At 44.2% G+C, this 18,000-nt stretch overlaps 1 protein-coding gene and 1 pseudogene across 1 annotated transcript in view; one reads left to right on the forward strand and one right to left on the reverse strand.

The window, feature by feature from the left end:
* The window catches only part of LOC149302776 (calcium-independent phospholipase A2-gamma-like), a 38,622-nt gene extending 32,344 nt beyond the window's left edge, over positions 1 to 6,278 (reverse strand). Inside the window, 1 exon segment of the mRNA XM_089481977.1 lies at positions 6,183 to 6,278. Coding sequence (XP_089338103.1) covers positions 6,183 to 6,278 — 96 coding nt within the window.
* Positions 6,279 to 6,329: 51 nt separating this feature from the next.
* On the forward strand, positions 6,330 to 9,605 carry LOC149302777 (oxytocin receptor A pseudogene; annotated as a pseudogene).
* Positions 9,606 to 18,000: the final 8,395 nt, after the last annotated feature.

Below are 18,000 nucleotides of genomic sequence, written 5' to 3' on the forward strand. Positions count from 1 at the left end.
ATAAGTGGCTACAGTGCCGTGGCAAAAAAAAGCATTATGGTCATATAATTAGTGTTTTACATTGAACATGCTGACATATTTGTTGCAAGAGAATTTTAGAGAATATAATTAATTTCCCAGAAATCATTACAACAGATGGTTTAAAAGAAGCAATTCCAAGTAGTGATTTTATTTTAATTGCCTCATTCTGCGTACATTACATTCTACCTTCTATGAAATAGATATAAAATCAAAGAACATTTCCTTTTCTTTCCAAAAAGCCAGACTCATGAATAATACGGCTTGCCATAGTGTAAAATTTATAATGCAAACAAGAAAAAAATTAAGATAAATACTATTTATTTTATTATATGTTTTTTAATGGTTTGAGCGTGTCTCCAAATGAAAAAGGGAGGATAAAAGAATGATTTTGAAATGAACCAACAAACAAAACGGACATGGCCCTAAACAAAAATACTTAAGGGACTTAATGCATATGCTAGCTGAGTGTTCCCGTTACATTTCTGCAGAATCCTCCCATATGCATTTGCTCCGGTCCCTATCTCCACTAGCTATTTTCTGGGCAGGTAATGTGTTCAGCAGAACACATCTTCCTTCATGTGATATATTTACTGTCAGCTCCAGCACTGGTTTGTGAACACTGAGGACAAGGGTCTATCAAGGCATGCTGAAAGATTTTCCATTGACTTCAATGGGAATGCTTCCTGGCCACAGACTAACTGCTTGAACCAAAAATCAGTGTCTCAAACTATTGGGGCACAGATGAGGCGTTGTGCTGCAGCTTTGGCCATAGTAATAATCTGGTCAATAATAGTGTGCTTTTTCCTTAACCAGAATAACTATACTATATATATATATATATATATATATATATATATATATATATATAGACACACACACACACTGGTCAGTTTATTAGGTACAGCTGTTCAAATAGCTAATCAGCCAATCACGTGGCAGCAACTCAATGCATTAAGGCATGTAGAAGTGGTCAAGACAACTTGCTGAAGTTCAAACCGAGCATCAGAATGGGGAAGAAAGGGGATTTAAGTTACTTTGAACAAGGCATGGTTATTGGTGCCAGTCGGGCTGGTCTGAGTGTTTCAGGAACTGCTGATCTACTGGGATTTTCGCGCGCAACCATCACTAGGGTTTACAGAGAATGGTCCCAAAAAGCAAAAATATCCAGTGACCGGCAGTTGTGTGGACAAAAATGCCTTGTTGATGTCAGGGATCAGAGGAAAATGGGCAGACTGGTTTGAGATGACAGAAAGGCAACAGTAACTCAAATAACCACTCGTTACAACCAAGGTATGCAGAATACCATCTCTGACTGCACAACACATCGAACCTTGAAGCAGATGGACCTTGAAGACCACACCAGGTACCACTCCTGTCCAGGGCCGGCCCAACAATGGAGCCGAGTGGGGCAACCGCTCCAGGCACTTTGCCGCCCCAAGCCCCTCCCTTTTTTTTTTTTTTTTAAAGCGAAAGAGAGAGAAAAGGGCGCCGAGTGGTTTTCGCTTACCAAGCTGTCAGTACCCGCTCAGTGCCCCTCTCTCTCTCCTCTGCGGCAAGTCTCCCTGTTCGGTCTCGGTGCCGGCTTGTAATGCTGAGTGCCGGAAGATTATCTAATTTCCGACGCACAGCATAACAAGCCGGCAACAAGACGAACAGGGAGACTCGCCGCAGGACTGCTGAAAGGTAAGTACAAGGGGGGGTAAGGGTAGATAATAGGGAGGGAGTGAGAAGAAGGGTAGACAATGGGGGGGCGGCAGGGACGGAGGGAGAAGAAGGGTAGATAAGGGGGGGGCGGCATTTTAAAATTCGCCCCAGGCGGCATTTTGCCTTGGGCCGGCCCTGCTCCTGTCAGCTAAGAACAGGAAACTGAGGCTACAATTCACCAAAATTGGTCACAGGGCCGGCCTTTGGGGTGTGCGACCTGTGCGACCGCACAGGGCGCCACACTACAGGGGGCGCCGCCACGGGGTCCGACGCCGCCGTAGCGTACCGCTGCCGCCAGTAGCGTACCTAGCGGGGGGGGCGGTCCGCACCGGGTGCCGCTCATCAGGGGGGCACCCGGCACCCCTCCAGAGACGGACAGTAATGTCCGCCGCTGGAGGAGCAGCTTTGCAAGGGAGCGGTATCGGAGGTCTTTAACAGACCTCCGGCTCCCTTGAGTGATTTTAGGCTGGTTCAAGGATCTCCCTTGAACCTGGCTTAAAATCACCCAAGGGAGCCGGAGGTCTGTTAAAGACCTCCGATACCGCTCCCTTGTGATCCGGGCGGCAACAGCTGCTGTGCGCCGGGATTTGTTGTCAGATCCTGGCGCACAACACTGAAGCCGCACCCACCGCTGTCCGTGCCCTCTGACCCGGAAGAAGACAGAAGAACTGAAGAAGAGGAGCGAAGAGAAGGAAAAGGAGCTGTAAGGAGAAAAGAGAAAAGGTAGGAAAGCATTCAGTGAGAGTGGATTGGTATATGTGTGGATTGGTATATGTGTGGATTGGTATATGTGTGGATTGGTGTATGTGTGGATTAGTGTATGTGTGGATTAGTGTATGTGTGGATTGGTATATGTGTGGATTAGTGTATGTGTGGATTAGTGTATGTGTGGATTGGTATATGTGTGGATTGGTATATGTGTGGATTGTTATGTGTGTGGATTGGTATATATGTGTGGATTGGTATGTGTGTGGATTGGTAAATGTGTGGATTGGTATATATGTGTGGATTGGTATACGTGTGGATTGGTATGCGTGGGGATTGGTATATGTGTGGATTGGTAAATGTGTGGATTGGTAAGTGTGTGGATTGGTGTAAATGTGTGGATTGGTAAGTGTGTGGATTGGTATATATGTGTGGATTGGTATGCGTGTGGATTGGTATATGTGTGGATTAGTATATGTGTGGATTGGTAAATGTGTGAGAGTGATGGGTTTTATGCTGTACCATTTCCAATGTCTTTTTCATGATCTAATTATGCTCTAAAAGTACATTATAACTCCCATCACTCTATACTGTTCCATACAGTGGCAGAGCTGGGAGGCAGAGGCCTTGCACCTTCAAAGAGGGAAAGGGTAGATATTCTAAAAGGCATATCATGGGGCACAGTGGCATATAGGGGGTATAAGGCATTTCTGGGGCAGATGTGCATAACTGGGGGGCAGGTTGGAAAATAGAAGTAAATAAAAACCAAAATATTTTTCTCAATCATAGCTTTTATTAAAAAAAAATAGTTTATATGAATTAACATTTACTGGTAAAACTTTTTTCCTATAGGGTCGACTTATAATCGAGCAAATACGGTAAATTTCATCAACTTATTGTTATATGTTTAATATATTCTGTAAACACTTTCATATGTATAATTCCGCATCTGATGCGCCATTGTAAATTGTATTATTTGCATAGATCTAACCGCATTACAAAATAAGATTGCTTGTATTTGTACTTCAAAAAGAAAACATAATTTGTAATGTAATGCCCATTTTAATGCAAACGCCATTGCGAAACCCCTTGTATGCTTCACTGCAGCCAGTTATTCTATCTTTTTTTACTAAGTATTCAAGTGGAATTGGTATTATCTTACTCCAAATATTCAGATCAACAGTGACAGTATATAATATACAGAAGGAAAATTTTAAATGAAATATCAATCATTATTACATTTTTTTATTTGTTTTGGCTTACAACTACACTTGGCATTTTATATAATGTAGCTCCAAATGATTCTGGGCAGAACAGATATTGTTTTTTCCACATATTTTCTGTTGTAGGACAGCCAAAATTAGTTATATCCTTAATCTAGGAATAATTATATTCACAGGAGATCACTGGTAGTTTTTGTGAACTGAAACATGAATGTGTAAGTATAAGTGTGTCTCTTAGCATGAGGGTGTAGGTGTGTGTGTTAGAACGAATGGCTGTTAGCAAGAGTGTGTATGTGTAAATATGTGTGTAAGCATGATGTATATATGTATGTGTATTAGCATTATTTTGTGTGTGTCATAGGGAGTGTGTATGTTAGCATTAGTGTACATATGTACATATGTGCTAGATTAAGTGTGTTAATGTGTGTAGCATGAATATGTATGTGTGTGTAAGTATGTGTTAGTGTGAGATTGTGTGTGTAAATATGTGTGTCATGTAGGGGATGGAATTTATGGTGGGGAGGCATGATGATGGTGGGATTATGAATATGGTGGTTTGGGATAATGATTGTGGTGGGGGATGGGAATAATTTATGATGTGGGTGGCTATGGTGATGGACAGAGGCAGCTCTACACATCCATATATACATACACATGCACCACCACTAACACCTTTCACATACATACTTACATACACACACACACACACAGTCACTCTAACACCATACACTTACACATTCATCCCACCCCCACTCTAACAGCACACACTTACACATACATACACACATGGTCTCTCTGATCATCTATGGAGCTTATATACTTCCCCTCCCTCTTACATTTTTAGCTCTACATTTTTAGGAGAGCTTATATGTTTATTTGCCTGTTTATTATTTACTGTACAAGGGATTTCTGTGTTTTAAAGAAATATGTATTCAGTAATTTATTGAAATACATTTGAAAAAGATTAATAGATTTTTATTCATACTATACCTGTGCCCTCCCAGTTGGTCCCAAGCCATTATATGATGTCATTAGGCACAGAAAAATTAAGACTATGCAGGGGTGTACCTAGCATATTTAGCACCTGGGGCAGATCCTGTATGTGCCCCCCCCAAAAAAACCTGAATGTTGGCAAGAATATTTTTTTCACAAATTTGTAAACTGCATGTCAACTGGAAAAAACTGGAAAAAATAGAAATAAGATTTACTGAACAGATATGGTACAGCTTAACTCCTATCACTAAATACTGTGCCAGACATTGATGGTGGTATAGCATAACTCCCATCACTATACGCTAGACCAGACAGAAGCCTGTCTGTGGTACCTTCACCCCTGTAGCAGCCTGTCTGTGCCAACTTTGCCCCTGAAACAGCCTCCCTGTGCCAACATTGCCACTGAAACAGCCTACCTGTGTCAACTTTGCCCCTAAAAGAGCCTGCCTGGGCCACCTCTGCCCCTGAAACAGTCTGCCTGGGCTACTTTTGCCCCTGAAGAAGCCTGTCTGTGCTACCTTCACCCCTGTAGCAGCCTGTCTGTGCCAACTTTGCCCCTGAAACAGCCTCCCTGTGCCAACATTGCTACTGAAACAGCCTGCCTGTGCCAACTTTGCCCCTGAAACAGCCTGCCTGTGCCATCACTGCCCCTTTACCAACCTGCCTGTGCCATGTTTGTCCCTAAACACCTCTGCCCCATTACCTGCCTGCTTGTGTCACCTCTGGCCACCCTAAACAGCCTACCTGTAATATTGCTTCCCCCTAAATACTCACTCACCAATTCATTAATTCACCCATTCACTCTCCCACACCTCTTTACCTCTATTGCAGATTTCACTGGTCCTGGGGCCGGCCGAGCATCACTGGGGCTGCAAAGATGTCTGTGTAGCCTAACGGCCACCTAACTCAGGCCCACAGCTTACCGCAGTGGCGCCTGCACACTGTGTGAGGAAACTCTCTTTTCCTGCCCAGGGAAGCAGGAGAAGAGAATTTCCTCGCACAATGCGCAAGCCCCACATTGGTAAGCTACGGGTCTGTGTTAGGTGGCCGTTAGGTGGCCATCAGGGTACACAGACATCTGCGCATCCCATTAAAGTATTCTGATAATACAAAGATGGTACATTTCCAATTACTTCTCAATATATGGTACACAATGTGCAGAATACTCAAGAGTGCTAAAAATGTTAACCATAACTGTATTACTGCTTCAAGTAATAGCAAAAACTACCTTTCCCTATTAACTAACCTATAATTATCCAGGTGTCTGCCATACCCTGCATATTGTTTGTATTTGCAAGCAATAAAGATACAATGACTTAAGTTATGGTGTTCTGATTTTAGCTTTATTTCCTAGTGCATTAGGGTTGTCATTTATGTTAATTAATTCTTCCTATTTCACTTTGCCTGTTTTATTTTTTATTTTAATTGTTGGATCAGGAGATAATTCTAAAGCAAAGTAAATGAGAGCTGAACAAAGCTAATAAAACTGACAAGGAGGAGGAGCAGAGAGAATCAGAGCTTTCAATCAACACGCACGACCACCGCTGCAGATTCATTTATATCAAGAGGTTTCCTGCGTCTTGCTCTTTGCATTAAGACTGTTGCCTGTAACTGCTCGTGTAAAGGCACCATCGTTAAACAGACTTGGAAGGCATCAGTTACGCTGCCTCTCTTTTTTCAGACATGAAGAATTTTTCATTACCTTGGCAAGAAAAGGCATATCAGACAGAAAGCATTTTTCAGGACAGTAAGTCAAATATGAGTAATAAAACTAATTTTATTAGCAGGTCTGAGCGAGATGAACAGTTAGCTCATACAGAGATTTCTGTTCTGAGTGTCATATTCCTAGCAGCGTCTGTTGGAAACATCACTCTTATTTTGGTTTTGTGGCAAAGAAGGAAAAAGTTGTCTCGGATGTATGTTTTTATGCTTCATTTAAGCTTAGCTGATTTAGTTGTGGCATTTTTTCAAGTTCTCCCACAACTGATTTGGGATATTACGGATGTCTTCATTGGCCCAGACCCTGTATGTAGGATCATTAAATATTTGCAACTGGTTGGCATGTTTGCCTCTACATATATGATAGTTACCATGACAGTGGACAGGTTTCAAGCAATATGCTACCCCATGGTTAGTTTCCAGAAGAAGAGAGCTCTGTGGAATGCTTCAATCTGTACAAGTTGGTCTATTTCTCTGATCTTCAGTATCCCTCAGGTATTTATCTTCTCAAAGGTGGAAATTACTCCAGGTGTTTTTGAATGTTGGGCTGAATTTATTCTACCTTGGGGTCCAAAGGCATATGTGACCTGGATTTTTGTAGTGATCTTTTTCATTCCAGTTGCTATACTTACTGCATGCCAAATACAAATATGCTACACTATTAAAATGAACATATATGTGAAGCAACACAATGGTCTGGAACTTAGAGATCAACATCAAACATTGGCATCCAGAACGAGTAGTATTAACTGTATCTCCAAGGCTATGATAAAGACTGTGAAGATGACAGTGGTTACAGTATGTGCATACATTTTGTGTTGGACACCTTTCTTCACTGTGCAGCTGTGGGCTGCTTGGTCTCCCAGCGGTGTGACAGAAGGTAAGATTATTTCCCGTTCCATGCCGTTACGGTGCATTGTAATGTACTACTGATATTAAATATTCTATGGTAAAAGAGGAGGAAAAAATACAGATCTTCAAAGACTCTGGATTTTACAGTATAACTTGATAAATATAATATTTTGAAAATGTTTTACATTTTGTTTTAAAGCGAAAGAGAAAAAAAGAAATAGTAGCAATACCAAAACTTAACTAATTTTTGGTAATGCAAATATAAGGAGAGAATATTGCACCTATGTTTGGTCGATAAAACTGAGATCATAATGAATCCTATTAATAAATATTATCATATTGCATAAATTGCATAAATCACTTCTGCAAATTAAAATCTAAATAGATTTTGGGTCATTACTGTCTACTTAAATTGGTATTAATATCCCAAAGAAACCAACTATACATGATATGCTCCCATAAGATAGTGTTCAAATCTTTTTTTTATTAGTAATGAATATGTCACAAACTGTAGAAATAAAAAAAATGTATATAGCAATAATGTGACATATTAATTTTTTTTTACATAGCTACATAGGCTGAAAAAAGACATGCGTCCATCAAGTTCAGCCTTTCCTATATCTGTTAATTTGTTGCTGTTGATCCAAAAGAAGGCTCTTTCCATATAATTGATCTACTTAATGCTCTTATGTTAGAAACATTTGTATAGATAGATATACTTTCCTTACATTACTTATATGCTATTAATTATAATGACACAACATAAAAATAAACACAAAACAGTATCAATATAGGCACAACTATCTACATTACGATAGCTTAGTGTTGAGTTGGGGTTATACCTTAATCTCAGACTTAATATATAGATTTCTTTGATACAATACATATATGCTGATGATTAAATCCAAGAAGCCCAAGTATTCCTATAGTATTTTATTGGCATAGAAACCATTTTCCATTATACAATTTGTACTCTATATGTAATGAAACATGCAAAAATGAGGTCCCATTTATGAAACGTCTAGTATGATCGGATTCATCATTAGGCAAAAGCACAATTTAAGTCTCTGATGGAAGCTGCACTTCAATCACAGTAGGAATATCACACGTTTTCCCATACATAATAGAATGCAAAATAGTGACAGACTTAATCAACACAATAGAAAAGTAGAAAACCCAAATACAATACTGCAAATAGCTGCTTGTGGTACTTGAATAAATATATCAATGTCTCAACCTGCTCTGTCATAAAAAGGCTTGATATAAGAACTTATTATGTCTTCTCCTGGGTCTCAGAATGTATATCTGTTTAGTTTTGTTTAGCTAATTTAAGAAGGAAAGCAGAATAATAGAGTGGGACTGACTTTTTTTTGTCAGCCTACATTCTTTAACATACATTTGTATATTTGGCTTTATCCAATATAAAAATACAAATACAATATTGTACAAATATGGTACCATCTACAGAACTATCTGTCCTAATATGCTACAAAGATCACCTATTGACAATGAACAAATCCAACATATTATAGTCATAAAATTGTATATCCACTGAAACATATATATATATATATATATATATATATATATATATATATATACGTATTATCATAGGCTGCTTTTACAAGATTTGTATCTCGGCAAGAGCATTTACGCAGATATAGATTATGTGTCTATTGTCTTGAAGTTGGGATATAGAGTGGACAGAGCATAGATAACAAAAGAAAAAAAGATAAGGCTACCATTCAGCACACACGTGCCTTCATTACAAAGAACACAGTGATACCCACTCACATCCACCAAACATTATGAGCTCCTTGAACAAGTACACATCAGGGGAGGAAAAACATACAGGCAGGTTTGAGTCTCAATTGCCAGGAATGCAGCCTGTGAACAGCAAAGGAATACCAAAATAGTATTTACCATATTCACAAATAAAGCTAATTTGTCCACGTAAACATTATATATATATATATATATATATATATATATATATTATATCTTATTCTTAATGATAATTACCATATTTGTCTTAAATTATATTAAACATATTTTTTTTAAAAATACTTCACATACTGTATGACAATCATTTCAAATACTACTAAAAGGCAATAATACAATGTGAGAGCCATATACTGAATTCAATTTGATTCCAGATATTTATTATTTTCGTAATCTTTTTTCCCCCCAGGTCCTGTCTTCACCATTCTAATGCTACTTGGAAACCTGAACAGTTGTGCCAACCCTTGGATATACATGTATTTTTGTAGTCACATCCCGTATTGTATAAATAAACCAAAAAATCTTTCTGGGCAAGAAGAATCTGCAATTACTGCCAGCATCAATTTGGGAGAAAAAGGTTGTGAAGAAAGAGGCACTTTTGTGTAATTTCTTTATTGTAATATAATAAGGATAATTTATCTCTCTCTGAACAGATGTATTAGTGTGGCAGTATAGGAAAGTTTACTTTTATCTTGATTACCTCTTATAATGAAGTACATACTAACACATATCAAACCCAATCCAATCCAATCCATTACAGTCTTATTAAAGTAATCAAAACTTCTGAAATACTTACATTATTGAACTGTCGCGTATTATTATTTATTATTTATTGTTTTATATAGCACCATCAAATTCCGTAGCGCTGTACAATGGGTGTAGGAAAATGTCCACCCCACTGCAATACAAGATTTCCACAAAACATCGAAAACTGGAGGACATCTACTGAAGTAGAAGCCAAATTGGCAGAAAATGTTCCAAGAAGAACAGCGACACAATCAAAGAGTTCTTGTGTTCCCTACTTTCCTGTCCTCGTTTCAAACTGCTGTCCCCCTTTATTTTTATCCCCATAAACATTTGATTTTACTCAATTTCTTAAAATGTGCTCCTTACAATTGTTTCTCTGTGTCTTTAAAATGCCTTGCGGGATAACTGGAAAATTGACATTGGGGGAGATGACCCCTTGTTCCTCTGACTGTGGATGCGCACAAATGCGACTACACTTCCTAGAGCCAGAAACCTTATGATCGTCTTATTTTCTATAGATTTTCTGGAAATCTAATTTAGACATGTAATGTTTTGGATGGTAATGTAGTCATGCCCTTTCACAGAAGACATATTATATGCCATTATATCACACAACTATAAAGCAGATCTATAAAAATATGATATGCTTTATAACCAGACTGATATACTTGTACACTTATATTGAAAATACTCTATTTAAAAGGGATGCTCCACTTATGCAACACATTAATTGCACTCTTTAGTTAGGCAAATGTAGATCTGCCATTTCATTCGTACCTCTGATCAAATAAAAATAACAGAAACCTTTAAGAGTTTTTCTTTTTACATTGCTATGGCAACAACCTATCAGTATCTGCTTTTGTCTTTACAATTACGTTTTCCTGGCAAATAAGGAAATATTTTGCTTCTTTAAAGAACTATTTCTGTTTGGCCATTCAACGGTATTTGGAATGATGTTTCTAATGCAGCATTTTCTTACAAAAATATTAACTTCAGTAAATGGAACAGCACCTTTAACCAAGAAGGATGAATATTTTGGGCACAGGGCCAACAATCTCATTGAACAAGATTATGTTCCAGAATGTTTGTGTTCTTGTCGCTAGTTTATTATTAATATTAGTTCATTTGGTATAGTTCTTGTGGGTGTTTACTATTGCCTTATAGAATGCATGCAATTTGTATTTGTAAATATTTAATTCATAAAATAAATAAATAAATGTGTAATAAAATGTTGTATTTCTTGACCTGATCAAGAACTATGAGAATGGTTTTGACTGAATAATGAAACTTACATTTTCCATTGTATAAAGAACATTTTTAAAATACCACAATTACATGACTGAATAGCAAAAGTAAGTTATCTCTAAAGCATCTTGCTTGATATGGTTCATTAATACAACAGTATTAGAAGGATTTATCCTTAATATAATAAACACTGTTTAAGGTATGTATGCTTTTTACAGAAATAAACAAAGTAAAAAAAATATTTTATTAATTGAAAATAATCCGCTTGATCTCATATGAAGCAGAGATACTGGAGGTACATACAGCATGTGGCTTTGAAGAAAGTAGTACAAGGGTATGTAACTGTCTATTAGCCTTGGAAATATAAGAGGGACTAGGGTACAGGGGGCGTGTCTAGCCGCCGAGGAAGATGGCCGCATAGTCTCCCAGCTCCGCCGCTACTCGCCCTTTTTCAGCCTGAAACCTGCCTTTACTCGTCTCTATTCTCACCATGGGACGCAATAGGAAGCAGCCCGCGGATCCTTCTACCCCGGGTGCCCGCTCCCGCTCGACTTCGGCTTCCCTGCGGGAGTTTTTCCGCACCCCGGCTGATTTGGCCACGCAGGCCTCTGGGGACCACGAGGCCCGGTCTCCGGCCAGCTCGTCTTCCTTTGAGGATGGCGCCACTGCACCACCCCCTCCTCCTCTACCTGTTACGCCTGAGGTCCGTCAACTGTTCTCCTCCGCTCCCTGGCGTACGGACTTTTCGACGCTGATTCTCGAACTTAAGCAGGTGGTGAGGGACGAGGTTTCCGCGTTGCGGACAGACTTAACTTCCCTGGAGAGCAGGGTGGTTGCTCTGGAAGCCGCCTCATCGACTCAACACGAGGCTACCCGCCGGACTCAGCAGGATACTCACCAGTTTCTCCGGTACCTGGGCACTCTTCGTCGTCGGGTTGAGGACCTGGATAACAGAGGTCGCCGTCATAATATTCGGATCCGGGGTGTTCCTGAGTCTGATGCCTCTGAGGACCTGCCTGTGCTGCTGTCATCCCTAATCTCCGGCCTTCTGGGACGCCCGTTTGATGCTGCTGGGGCTCTGGATCGTGTTCATCGGGCCCTGCGGCCCAGAGGTAACCCGTCCGGCCCTCCGAGAGACATAGTCTGCCACTTCACGGACTATGCCCTCAAGGAATCTGTTATGGTGCGTGCTAGAGAGGTGGGCTCGTGGCCTTGGCAGGGGCATCAGATCACGTTCTACCATGATGTCTCCGACCTCACCCTCCAGGTGCGGCGGGCCCTACGGCCATTGACGTCTGAGCTGCAGCGTCTGCGTATCCCCTACCGGTGGGGGCACCCCTTTGCCCTGGTGATCCGCCATGCCAACGCCTCCCTTGCGCTTCGGTATTATCATGAGCTCCCTGATGTTCTGCACGCGCTTGGACTGTCTACCCTGCACGTCCCCGACTGGACTTTCCTGGGCCTCGAGCCTGATGGCGGGTCTTCGCTATCCTCCCGCCCGCGTGGGACCCCGCGCCCTCGTCCTAGGGGAACCCCGCTGGACTCCGCTGCGATCCCGGGAGCGTTGCCTTCCTCGCGGGCACGGTCTGCTGAGGAATAATCATGTACGTTCCTGCCTCATATGTTGCTTCCATGCTGGGTATAGGACAATGTTGTTGTGTTTTTTTTTTGTTTGGTTTTTTTTGTTTTTTGTTTTGTTTATTTTTTGTTTTTTTTTGTTTTTTTTTTTAGGTGCTCTGTGCCACACCCCCTATGACACTCTGAACCTGTCCCCTTTAATGGGTTTATTTGAGTCCAACTGGACACGGGGTAAAAGCTTTGCTACGGACAGGAGCTCTTAAGCAGACACGAGTGCTTCTCTACGGGAAATATCCCATGCTGTAGAACGACACCACTGGTTGCCTCCTATTCGACAGGCTTCGCTAACTTTCTTACACCTGTTGCTGTATATGATTGTGCAACACCGAGTACAAACTTCTGGCTTTACATAACGAGGTTCACCTTTGGGGCTCAATTTGTTGCTTCAATTGACGTCACAACGGTCTGGGCATGCAAGATACCATAGCCAGTTACTGTCTTGTTGTCTGTTTCACCACTTTGCAAATTTTGACAGATTACCACACATGCTTTGGGATGTTCCCTTGGCCGCCTAGTTGTTGGTGACTGAACCCCGAGTGATCTGGTTTGATGGTACCTCCATCTTGTTTGGTTTGCTTATATTGAGGCGGAATCAGTGTCTGTGGTGCTATATTCTTTCTTATGATTCTAAATTTATTTTTCATTCATGCTGTGTTTTGCGACATTTTAGCTCAAAAGGAAAGGAAGATTGGTATTAGCACCCTCTATTGTATGTTACCGGAGGGGCTCATGCTCTGGAGAGGTTTAGCTGTATCTTTCTCGATTGCCCTCGCGTGCCAGCGCCTTGGCGCGGTCTGGCTGCCAGCTCCCATGCACACACACTTGTCTGTACACACGAGGTTTTTTTTTGTTTTTTTTTTTCTTTTTCTTTTCTTATATACATATACTCTCTTTTCCGCGCATGCTCCTCGGCGCAGGTTGCCATGCGCTTACAGGGTGGCCCGTTCCTTCACGGGGCTGCCTGCTCTCACGCACACACACATTTGTTTCTATATGCATATTGAGGCCCTGACGCCTTGCGGTACCTACTTGCGCCCTCTCTCCCGGTGCTCTGCATGATGCACTCGCGCGTCTCCCACTGCCTCATGGGAGCTTCTGTGTGCTGTTCCACCACTCGGTGGTCTGTTTTATGTACATTGTGACTGTACCCATGGATGTTTTTTCACTTATGCCTATGCTGTTCTGTATTCTCAGGTTATTTTGTGTTTCGTTCCGCTCAGGTTTCCTTTCCGCACGCATATGTTCGCGTGTGGCGGCGGGAAGGGTCTCTCTTCCTTGTTTGGTTGTTCACCTCCCCGCACGTATCGCCTTTTTTTTGCCGACTCGGCCCCACCTTCCCTCTTTTGGGGGTGGTTCCTTTTTTGCCGTCTCGGCAGGCGTTGGGTGTGTTTCAGTCCCCTACCTGGGGCTCCTGGTCCTTCCATCTCCCCCCCCTTTTTTCTCCTCCCTCCCTTTCCTCTCCTTCCTCTCTCTCTGCTAACCCCCCTTCCCCCCTTTTTTTTTTTTTTCTCTCTCCCCCTCCCCAGTATACTGTCCCCACTGCTGCGATGCAGGCTCTCACACTTCTCTCTATTAACGCTCGGGGTCTTAATATCCCGGAGAAACGTTCCCACCTGCTACGCGATTTACGTAGGGAAAAGGTGGATATAGCCTTTATTCAGGAAACGCACTTCTGCAAAAGTCGAGCCCCTAAGCTTTCTGACCGGTTCTACCCTACTGGTTTCTTTAGCTCTAACCCTGCCGCGAAGTCGAAAGGAGTTGCTATCCTTCTCTCTAAATCTCTCCCCTTTCAGGAATTGGGTGTTTGTGCTGATCCGGGCGGGCGTTATCTGTTTGTCAAGGGGACTCTGGCGTCACAGACCTATACTTTCGCCAACCTTTACCTCCCTAACCGGAGTCAACATGTGGCTCTGAGACAGATCCTAGCTTGGCTGCGGGACTTTGCGGAAGGGGTGCTGGTGTTGGGAGGTGACTTTAATGTGGCTCTACACCCCTCTGTGGACACCTCCTCTGGCCACTCCCGTGTCCCTCACCGTGTCCTGCGCTCCCTTCTCTCTCAGCTTTCCGCGTACCGCCTTGTTGACTGTTGGAGGGCTCTTCACCCTTCTGATAGGGACTACACTTTCTTCTCCACCCCCCACAACTCCTATTCCCGTATTGACTACTTCTTCGTCCCCTATCACCATGCTGACCTTCTGCGCCGGGCTGATATTGGACTGACGACGTGGTCCGACCATGCCCCTGTGATGTTATCCCTGTCCTCGCCTCTGACTCGCCCTGTGGAGCGCTCCTGGCGTTTGAACGACGCAATCCTTTCCGATGAGGTGGTGGGCGCCGAGACCGCTCAAGCTTTATCCCTTTACTTTGATGAAAATGCGTCCCCCGAGGTCCCAGCGCTTACAGTCTGGGAAGCCCATAAAAGTGTGATCAGGGGTCACTACATCCGGCTCTGCTCCCAGCGAAAGAAGGCGGCGGGGGGGGAGATCAGCTCCTTATGTGCGCGCATCGCGGTGCTAGAACAGGCCCATAAGGCCTCTCTGTCCGGGGACGTCTTGCAGCAACTCACGCTTCTTCGTGGGAAGCTGGCCACGATCCTTAACGATAAGCATCACTGCTCTTACTTACGGAACAAAGCGCTGTTCCGCGAACACGGGGACAAGCCTGGCAAGTATTTAGCTCGTGCTCTCCGTGGCTCCCGCCGCCTCACCTATATCCCTAGCGTTCGTTCGGCTACTGGCCGTCTCCACCTCCACTCTGATATCTCGAGGAGTTTCCTTGATTACTACACGGGCCTTTATAATCTCCCGTCTTTGGATGGCGACCCCTCCCCGTCCGGCGGCCATTCGGGGTTGAAGGACTATTTAGACCGTACCATCCATACGGGCATCCCCGCGGCCGCTGCGGAGGCGCTGGATGCTCCTATCTCTCTGCCTGAGTTTGTTCACGCTGTGAAATCCTCTAAAACGGGGAAGTGCCCGGGGCCTGATGGTTTGCCTTTGCGGTATTATTCTAGATTTCGGGACACACTTGGCCCTTTTTTTGTTTCGGCCTTCAACTCCATCCTGGAGGGCGGCCAGATTCACGCGCATACTTTGTCGGCTTCCATCTCCCTTATCCCTAAAGAGGGTAAAGATCCGGAGCAGTGTGGCAGCTACCGCCCCATTTCGCTCCTCAACTCCGATCTGAAGCTGTTTGCGAAGATCCTCGCTACGCGCCTAAAACCGTTGCTGCCCACTCTGGTCCATCCGGACCAGACCGGTTTCGTGCCGGGCCGGGAGGCCCGGGACAGCACCATTCGTGCTCTTAATATATTGCACTATGCGCGAGTCACCTCTACGCCTACGGTCTTTCTCTCGACTGATGCGGAGAAGGCTTTTGATAGAGTTGACTGGTCATTTCTACTGGCTACTCTCCGCCGTATGGGTTTTGGTCCGGGGTTCCTCGCTTGGGTCGGCTCCCTCTACACGTTCCCCTCCGCGCGTCTCCGCATCAACGGTTCTCTTTCTGACGCCTTTCCTATCCGCAATGGGACCCGCCAGGGTTGCCCTCTCTCGCCGATGTTATTTGTGCTCTCCCTGGAGCCTTTGCTGCAAGCGATACGGTTGAACCCTGATATTAAGGGCCTTCAGGTGGGTCATACCTCTCATAAGCTGTTGGGATACGCGGACGATCTCCTTTTTACGGTCTCTCAGCCTCGGATTTCTCTTCCTTCTATATTGCGGGAGCTTCAGTTGTATGGCGCACTCTCCCACTTTAAGATAAACATGTCCAAGTCGGAGATCCTTAATGTCAACTTGCCTCCACGGGATTGTAGTGCTTTGAGTGCTGTTTTTCCTTTCAAGTAGTGTGCCTCGAAGTTGCGCTACCTGGGAATCTGGTTGTCTGCTGACCTCACTCAGCTTTATGCTCTCAATTTCCTACCCCTGCTGGCGTCTCTGAGATCTGATCTGCGACGGTGGTCTGGGCTTGCGATCTCTTGGCTTGGGCGTGTTAATACCTTGAAAATGACTGTTATGCCCCGACTCCTATACTTGTTTCAAACCCTCCCCATACATATCCCTCTTTCGTTCTTTGCTGCTGTCCGCTCTGCTTTTCTTGGATTCGTGTGGGGCCGCCGTTCCCCTCGCGTTAGCTTTAGTACGTTGATCCTCCCCAAGTCGAGAGGGGGCCTCGCGCTCCCCTGCCCTCGCACTTATTATAGAGCCTGCCACCTTCTTCGAGTCTTGGAGTGGGTGCATCGCCCGCCTCAGAAGTTGTGGATTGGAGTGGAGGAGGCTCTTTTGGGCTCCCCTGCCCGGTCCCTGCCCTGGCTGGCGATTCACGCGGCTAACGGGCGGGCTTCCCATCATCCGTTTCTCAGGGCGACACTTCGTATCTGGCACTCCTTGCTGCGAAGCACTACGCTGTCTACCATCCCTTCGCCGCTCACCCCAGTGCGGGATAATCCGGATTTCCCGCCTGGTATGGGTGTTGACCTTTTTCCCGCGGCCGTTGCGGTGCGGGGCTCTGGTATACGTGCCTACCTGTCTCGTACTGGTCTTGCGCCTTTGGGGGACCTGGTGGCCCCTGGTCCTCCGACCCTCTTGGCCCGGTTCCGTTATTCGCAGCTTCTTCACTTTTTTCGGTCCTTGAGTCGGCCCCATCATGTCCTCAGGGACCTTACCACGTTTGAGCGCTTCTGCGTTACTGCCTCGCTCCCTGCACATGGCGTCTCCCTTCTCTACGGTCTCCTCCTGACAGTCTTACATCCCACTCCTCCCCCCTTTATGGGCAAGTGGGAGTCGTCTCTGCACGTTGTTTTCTCGGAGGGTCAGTGGGAGAAGATGTGTATCCTTACGCACCGCTGCTCCATCAGTAATAGGGACCAGGAAATGTGCTACAAACTGCTTGCTCAGTGGTATCGATCTCCTGCTTCTACTGCACGCTACAATCCTGCTATGTCGGACGCGTGTTGGCGGTGTGGCTTTTCGCCTTGTACCATCCTCCACCTCTGGTGGGACTGCCCTGTTCTACGCCCTTTCTGGACGACTGTGCACTCGTACTTGCAGACTCTATCGGACGACACGATTCCCTTTACCCCGGAGTTTTTGCTCCTTCATCACATGTCCTACCCGATTTCTTGGTATAAAGCCTCTGTGATCCGCCACTTAGTGACTGCAGCGAAGGCCCTGATCCCCTTGCACTGGGGAGATTCTGCCCCCCCTACGATACGGGAGTGGTTTCAGCGTGTTGAGAGGACGCGAACCCTTGATGAGCTGGTGTGCTTCGCCTCGGATGCAGTAGATAAACACCTGCGCACTTGGTTCTATTGGATGCGGCTCCTTTCTGATTCTCCGGTCAACTCCTTATTTGATTCTCCCCCCGTGTGAAC

This window comes from Sceloporus occidentalis, unplaced genomic scaffold (genome assembly GCF_023333645.1).
Source record: "Sceloporus occidentalis isolate IW3139 unplaced genomic scaffold, rSceOcc1.0.p SCAF_17, whole genome shotgun sequence".
Classification (NCBI taxonomy): Eukaryota; Metazoa; Chordata; class Lepidosauria; order Squamata; family Phrynosomatidae; genus Sceloporus; species Sceloporus occidentalis.